The 7,755-nt window shown below is 38.4% G+C and overlaps 1 protein-coding gene across 1 annotated transcript in view; it reads left to right on the top strand.

The window, feature by feature from the left end:
- LOC101862524 overlaps positions 1 to 7,755 on the top strand; it is a gene marked incomplete at its 5' end in the record, with an annotated part of 86,372 nt that overhangs the window by 72,603 nt on the left and 6,014 nt on the right. The window contains 5 exon segments of the mRNA XM_005105559.2: positions 158 to 239; positions 1,597 to 1,769; positions 3,130 to 3,263; positions 6,093 to 6,211; positions 7,201 to 7,344. Of these exon segments, the coding sequence (XP_005105616.2) occupies positions 158 to 239; positions 1,597 to 1,769; positions 3,130 to 3,263; positions 6,093 to 6,211; positions 7,201 to 7,344 (652 nt within the window).

Genomic DNA, 7,755 nt, shown 5'->3' with positions numbered 1-7,755 from the left:
GCGTGTGTGTGTGGATGGGTGTGTGTGTGTGTTTGTGTGTGTGCGCGCGCGGTCTTTGGGAAGGAAGGGGGTGGGGGGGGGGCAGCAAAGCAAATGACTGTAATAAACTTTTTCAGTTGATGATTGATGCTTACTTAGAATCCATCTTTCTTTTCAGCAAAAACAGATTTGTTCACTTACGAGCCTGGAGATTACTTCAATTACTTTACGACTGGAACTGATATACTTCCGTCCGGAGGGTAGGCACGGTTGCCATACTTATCTGTGAAAACTAATTTTTCATTTTCAGACTGATGTGCTTTTTCATGCTTCTGTTTACAGACTATATGTTACATATTAAGCCGATACAGTGTGCTTGTGGCGGGTGTGTGTGTGTGTGTGTGTGTGTGTGTGTGTGTGTGTGTGTGTGTGTGTGTGTGTGTGTGTTTGTGTGTGTGTTTGTGTGTGTGTGTTTGGTAATGTGTGTTTATTTTTCATTTGCATGTTAACTTTACGTTTTGAGGTCAACTCATTACTCGTGTTTTGGTTACGGAGATCAATCTTTAGATAGGGTCTAGATCTAGTACACGTGTTGGGAAATGGCATGGACCGCCTTATGTAAAGAGGAAGATCTGAGGATCACTGCCTTTGGGTGAATAGAAATGTAATTAATAGCAATACAAATCATGAATATTGAATTATAGCGAATGTTGTTGATGAATTTGTATAAAAGAAAAAATTATTTACCCTTTCACACGACATGCGAATAGCGCAAATAGTGACTGCACGCTTCGAAGCGTAGATGAAGTTTCATTTCCTCAAAAATATACAGCACCAACGGTGAGATAAAGTTCGAGTCCAGAGGTCTTTAAGTTAAGTTTGATAAAATACAAATTTGGATGAAATAAATGAATAATTATTTTCGTTTACCAACCCATCTTTTACGGTGCAGAGTGTAAAACAAAACAAATTAAAGGGCAATAACTCAGTCATGTTTGCGCATTTAAACAACACTTCCAGGGAATAAAATGCCACCAAGGGGACATTAATGGAGAAACTAAAATTTTCATAGACATGATACCTAAAAATAAGAACACCCGTTCAAAGGGCTATATTATTTTCCTTTCGGTATTTTTGAAAACAAAAGTTTACAGGAGTAACCCACTAACAATTGATTATTTGAAACTCAATGTTGATCAACAAGTCCAAAAATTAACCTAAAAACATGCCGCAGGGTCATTCAAATATTTTAGCTCTGTATGCGAGCTTGTGTGGAGAAAAATGGTCAAAACCCTGAGTATAGAAATAATGATATAATTTACATAGCCACCACAGTCGTTGAGTTTTGTTGTTGTTGTTGTTGTTGTTTTTTTCTTTTTTTGCTAATGACAATTTTGAATAGATGTGTTCTTTAGTATGCAAATACACATTGTTGTGGTTGATGTTTTAGAAGCTGTTAAGTTTTGCGTTTTACTAAATTTTAGTTGAAAGGCCAAACACTACACTTGATTTCCGTCAAAAATGACAGTTGATGTTGTTCATTTTAACATAATATTTGGCGTCCCCTTGTTTTAATTCTATTTCTGATTGTGTTTATTTATCGACACGTGATTTCAGGTACAACATTCAGCTAGCCCCAAATGACACTGAAACAATTGACCGCGTGATTGAAGTGCGTAATTCTGACTGGGTGGATGAAAACACAAGAGCATTGTTCCTGGAGTTTTTTATCTACAATACCGACTTGTACCTGGCCAGTTCTGTCACCATTTGCTTCCAGTTTAAGCGAGGTGATTTTTTAAAATGTATGCAGTTTAGCTTACGCAGTTACGAGTGCCGTAAAACTCTTACTAAACTAAAAGTAGGTTGTCCGTACCCACTCCCAAACACTTATATTTACACAAAATTGAAAAAAAATCCAGACCATTTAGAGGATGTGCTTTCAACCCTGCATGTCAGGCTGAGACTGAGAGGGATACAACATCCCAGCAAAAAGACCGAGACACTCATCGGTCGATAAAACTTTTCTCCCCACTCTGGAATACTGGTCTTCTGCGTACGACGGCGAGGCGCCCAACCGCTCCACCACAGATTCAAGTTAAGTGAGACAAACAAAATAAACTAGGTGGAGGAGGATACAATTCTAGTCCCCCTCTAAAATAAAAAACAATTCCAATTTTCCAATTGAAATATAAAACACAATTTATTTCAGAGGTTAAAGCAAGAACGTGAAAACTAGACCGCCAATATTAATTTATATTAATTTTTCTTTTTCTTTTTTTTATTACAAAAAGGTTATTAAACATATTTAAATATTTATATTGTTATTATTTTCTGCTCTTTTTAATTCTTTATATTTATTGTTCCTTCTTTCCAATCAAACACCTATCATCCTTACTCCTCTTGTCTTTCTTTCTTGTGTAGTAAACACTATAATTTTATTATGAAAATTTCAATCAGATAGGAAAACAGAGCAGTGACAAATACTACTTAAAAGTTCGACTTAACATTCCATGTGCTTATTAGTATTTTGTTTAGAGCCAGGGTATCGTGTAGAGCACGAACCCCTTTGGGCCAGGGCTGTATTTAAAATTATAGACAAAATTATCTTTCATTTTATCTCAAAATGTCACCAAAAAATTGCAAGTAAAGCGTCTGAATTGGGACTAAACTCGTGTTCTTCATCTGCTGTTTCATGGGCTTTCACATGTCTTTAGGATTCATATCGGGGCTATTAACTGGTTACCACTCCATTGTTAGTATGGTTTGGTTTTTCAAGACATTTTTAAATGTGGTCAGTATCATATTTGTTAAAAAATAAAATAGTTTATTTGGTTTTGCTCTGATTTTTGTATTTTTGAGGTTTTTTGTTGTTGCTGTTACTGTTGTTGTTGTTGTTAGTGATGGTGGTGGTGGTGTGTGTGTGTGCGCGCACGTGTGTGTGTGTGTGTGTGTGTGTGTGTGTGAGTGTGTGTGTGTGTGTGTGTGTTTGTGTGTGTGTGTGTGTGTCTGTTAGTGTGTGTGTGCGCGCGTTTGATTTGGGATTATTTTTTAGTTGGAGGGTGGAGGGTATTTCACTCACAGAGCCACTTTGTTGGTGGGATTTGGCTAAACGGCAACGTCATTTTGTTGTTTCTTTGGTCCACTTAGCGGGAATCTTTCAGGAGAGCTTCGTGAGCACCTATCCAGTCCGGCTTCGTCAGGATACGTACTACTTATTCGTTGGCGCCTTCATCTTCTTTGTCCTGCAGGTCATATATGGCCTCTTCTCTGAGCTCTTCACGGTGAGTCCACAGTGCAGCTGTGACAATCGTGTCTGTGAGGGTGTGTGGGGAGGTGTGGTTGGAATTGAGGGAAGAGAGAGAGAGAGAGAGAGAGAGAGAGAGAGAGAGAGAGAGAGAGAGAGAGAGAGAGAGAGAGTGTGTGTGTGGGGGGGGGGGGTTTGCATGTGTTTGTGTGTGTTTGCGTGTATTGTATATGTATGTGTGTGTGTGTGTGTGTGTGTGTGTGTGTGTGTGTGTGTGTGTGTGTTACTGATATGCCCTTGTGTGTTGAAATTAAATCTAATGTTATCGTGTAATGGTTTTGTTAACTGCATCATACGTGTTTGCATCGTAGTCCTCATACCAGACGTCTAGAGCAGAAGCCCATGTAAAACGCAGTAACTTGGTCATCTTTACATTAATTTTAACAAATCATCGGACAAATTAAATTTAACCGAGCTGACATCAAATTCATCAATACGAAAAGAAAATTATCAAGTATTTAAAATACCAATCACAATTGAGTAAAAATCAAAACATTGCAATGTTGTAAAAATCAATCGTAATAATAATGATGTAGACTGTTAGTAGTTAGTGAATTAAAATGATATATTTACTAAACAGTGTAATTCGCATGAACAGTGTGTCACACTAAAAAAGATGACCCTTTCAAAAAGTATTGTTTTCTTTTGGGAGTTTTGAAAAACAAATATTCCAATCGAAGAGTCGAACGTCAGCGTTGAACTGGAAATCCAATGGATCATTTGAGTAACATGCCGCTGATTTATTCAAAATTTCCTGTAGCGTCTTTTGAGCTTTTAGGAAAGAAATGGTCAACACCAAGAGCTTATTATGATTTGAATAGCCACTACCTGCTCTGGCTTTGTTGGGCAATATCAAATTTAAATGGAATCCATCTTTGATGTTCAACGGCACATGATGGTTAATTTATAATGATTTGTATAGTTATTTTACATTAACATATTATGGCATATCCACGCCCTGCAGCATGCTTGATGTGTTTCACAACAATTATTACCCCAGCAAAATCGAGAATACTCAGAAGCATTCTCGACTTTTCACGAAGCATACAGAGCATGCTGCAGATTACGCGTTAAAAACACTAAGAAACTGAAAAGATCTTACGTAGTTTATAGCAGGGTACTCATTCCCACCTGGAAGAAGTCAGGGAATTCGTGCAAAGTGCATTTCTCAGGGATACAACATCGAGTCCAAGACGTTGTTCAAACCCACCACTTGTCTCCTTTCACCTCCTTTCCTGCTCTCTAGCAATGTTCTGTTGTCTGCTTTCGTTTGCCCCCTCATCTGGGCTCCTGACTCTTTCTGCAGCCGGTCTACTGCTACTCCTTGGCTCCTCCTTACTGCTGTCTTTCTGCCACACCCCTGATCTTCTGGTAGGAAAGATCTACACCTAGCCTTCTCGGACAAGGGCGAAAAATCTCGGAAGGCCCGTGTGCAAGTTGCGCACGTTAAAGATCCCTTGGTGGTCTAAAATCGATAAGAGTAGGCTTCGGCCGCCACCCGGGCAAAATTCTAAATTTCCTACCAACTGAAAATATTAGGTGTGTCCCGCGTGCTCATATGACCTTATGCAGTTGCAAGCGCCGTAAAAACACTTACCAAAACAAAATACTAAAACCCCACCACATTGCGAGCCCAACAGCCTAACCACTAAACCACCGACGCTTTACGAAGTTTAAACATGTTTGCGTTTTGGCACTTATTTTACCTATTTATTCTTGTTGGAAGTGCCGTATAACCCTCACCGAATTTAAACTGAAGTTTGGCATTTTACTCAGTTTTGACTACAATATTTTTAAACTGAATATTTCTTGAACAAAAATGTAGATGCACTTCTTACAGGCAAATGGGACGTCCTTTTAGCTGTATATTGTTTGTTCGAAGTAATCATTTTAGTGGAGTTGGTGAAGAGATGACCCAGTTATTGCCCTATTAATGGGTCCCTGTTTAGATACTCAATACTTTCCTTTTAGGTTTGGCAAAAATGAAAAAAAAGAAAGAAACCTATCAATAAAGGGTAATTAGGATAATAATAAAAAAAAGATGAAGTAATGGTAGTGGTAGTAGTAGTTGTAGCAGCAGCGGCAGCAGCATTAGTAGTAGTAGTAGTAGTAGTAGTAGTAGTAGTAGTAGTAGTAGTAGTAGTAGTAGTAGTAGTAGTAGTAGTAGTAGTAATAGTAGTAGTAGTAGTAGTAGTAGTAATAGTAGTAGTAGTAGTAGTAGCAGCAGTAGTAGTAGTAGTAGTAGTAGTAGTAGTAGTAGTAGTAGTAGTAGTAGTAATAGTAGTAGTAGTAGTAGTAGTAGTAGTAGCAGCAGTAGTAGTAGTAGTAGTAGTAGTAGTAGTAGTAGTAGTAGTAGTAGTAGTAGTAGTAGTAGTAGTAGCAGTGGTAGTGGTAGTGGTGGTGGTGGGGGTGAGGGGGGGGGGCGGCGGCGGTGGCGGTGGCGGTGGCAATAGCTGTAGTTGTGGTTTTAGTTATAGTAGTAGTATCTTGCAAACGACTCTGAATAATCTTTCGATTTTGATTAATTGCAGTATAGACTAGTTAATGCTAGCTGAGAGATAGTCTATAGATCACTGGAGGTTTTTTCCCCTTTAATTTTAACAATTATACTTTGTTTTACATAAATATGTGTTGGTTTCAAACATTAGGGGTTTCCTTTTACTGCTAATAACAGTAAAAGGTAACCCCTAATGTTAGTCAAAGGTATACCAATAGAAATGATAATTATTATCGTATATGTTGGTGTACCTTTGACTAACACGCTAATTTACGCATTCATTCTTTGATCCCCATGTACGACCGGAAGCTTTTCAACAATGGTTTTGGCAAGTACTTCAGGAGAGGCCAGTCTTATTTTGAGCTGGGTAAATTAACAGTGTGTGGTTTTTTCATCGGAGGCACCGTTCTAAAGTATATGGAAATAGAGTGAGTGCTGTTCACACACTGCGGAAGCCTGCCAGTTGTAGAAATTCCAACGCTACCATGATGTTGTTGCATGCTGATATTGATGCTAATCGTTTAAACAGACAAACATTCTAGCAATTTTGTGCATGGTACAGTAAGTAAGTCAGCAAGTGAGTAAGTAAGTGTTAATTCAATGTTAAAGGCCTTTGACCCATATAACATAAAGCACCCATTTTACAGAAGAGACTTTACTGACAACAGTATAAGTTAAACGACATACATATCAATAACATTTTGAATTTATGTTGTGTTATAACGTAGAGTTTCCATAATGAAACAGTTCAGGTTGTGCACATACATCTTCTCATCGGTCAAACATTGTATATTTTTCTCAGTGGGTTGAGTGAGACTGGAGAGGAGGGGTGGGGTGGGAAGGGGGGGGATAGACATTAATATTCTTCTTTCGAAAGTCAACTTTTGAGCAATAAAAAAAAAATAAAGAGAATTTCATCTTCATTTTCATGAGAGTTACTCCTCTCACAGAAAGGTGAATTTATTCACTTCCACCGATAAAGATTGTTATTTAATGAAAGGTTATCTGTTTTAGTAAAGCTATGAGCCTTCGATTTCAATACCGTTGAATGTTGATGATATACGCTGCTGTTTCTAGAGAGAAAATTGTAAAAGAGATTAAATTATACTTGCCACAGACTTGTTTCTCTGTGTTCTGCACATAATTATCGACAACCCCATGTTTACTTCTCTGAGAAATAACCTTGTGCTTCAAAAACTTTGAGAATAGAGGAATAGAGTATTCCCTACCCAGGGCTTTTCACCCTATTCCTCCATTATATTGATCCCCGTCCTTTCCTCATTGTAAAGGTTGAACGGCGTCACAGGTAGGTTCTACTTCTTTTCTTTTAACTCTGTCTGTCGTTTTTGTCTGTCTGTCTTGCATTTTCTCTGAACATAACCACCAATGTGTCAACATGTGTCTCTTACCCTAACAGACATTTCTTCGACACATTCAAAGATGCGCCCAAGTACGATCGCTATGTCAGTTTCGCCTTCCTAAACTACCTGGTGTTTGCAATGAATTCCCTCTGCTGTATTCTTGCCTTCGTGGTCCTGTTCCAGATTCTGCTCAAAGCCAAGTGAGTATCTGGTCATTTGGAAGATTGACCTAATCTGAGATCCTAGTGGATTAACGACACATGAGATCCAAAGCACCTTTTTAGGAATATCTTATACCCTTCTTTGTGTTGACATTGGTGTTACTTCTATACTATATGCCATACCATACCACGAACACATAAAAAAACGTACATGCAAACGCACAGATTCCAACAACAACAAAAACACAGATGTTAACACATGTACACACACACACACACACACACACACACACACACACACACACACACACACACACACACACACACACACACACACACACACTCATAAACACAGACATAAAACTACAAAACACACTCACACACACCATAATACATGCACTCATTTACTCACATGCTCACACACACACTCACACACACACATACACACAC

The sequence above is a fragment of the Aplysia californica genome, unplaced genomic scaffold (genome assembly GCF_000002075.1).
Source record: "Aplysia californica isolate F4 #8 unplaced genomic scaffold, AplCal3.0 scaffold00477, whole genome shotgun sequence".
NCBI classification, from domain to species: Eukaryota; Metazoa; Mollusca; class Gastropoda; order Aplysiida; family Aplysiidae; genus Aplysia; species Aplysia californica.
This window is presented reverse-complemented; position numbering and strand designations above follow the sequence as displayed.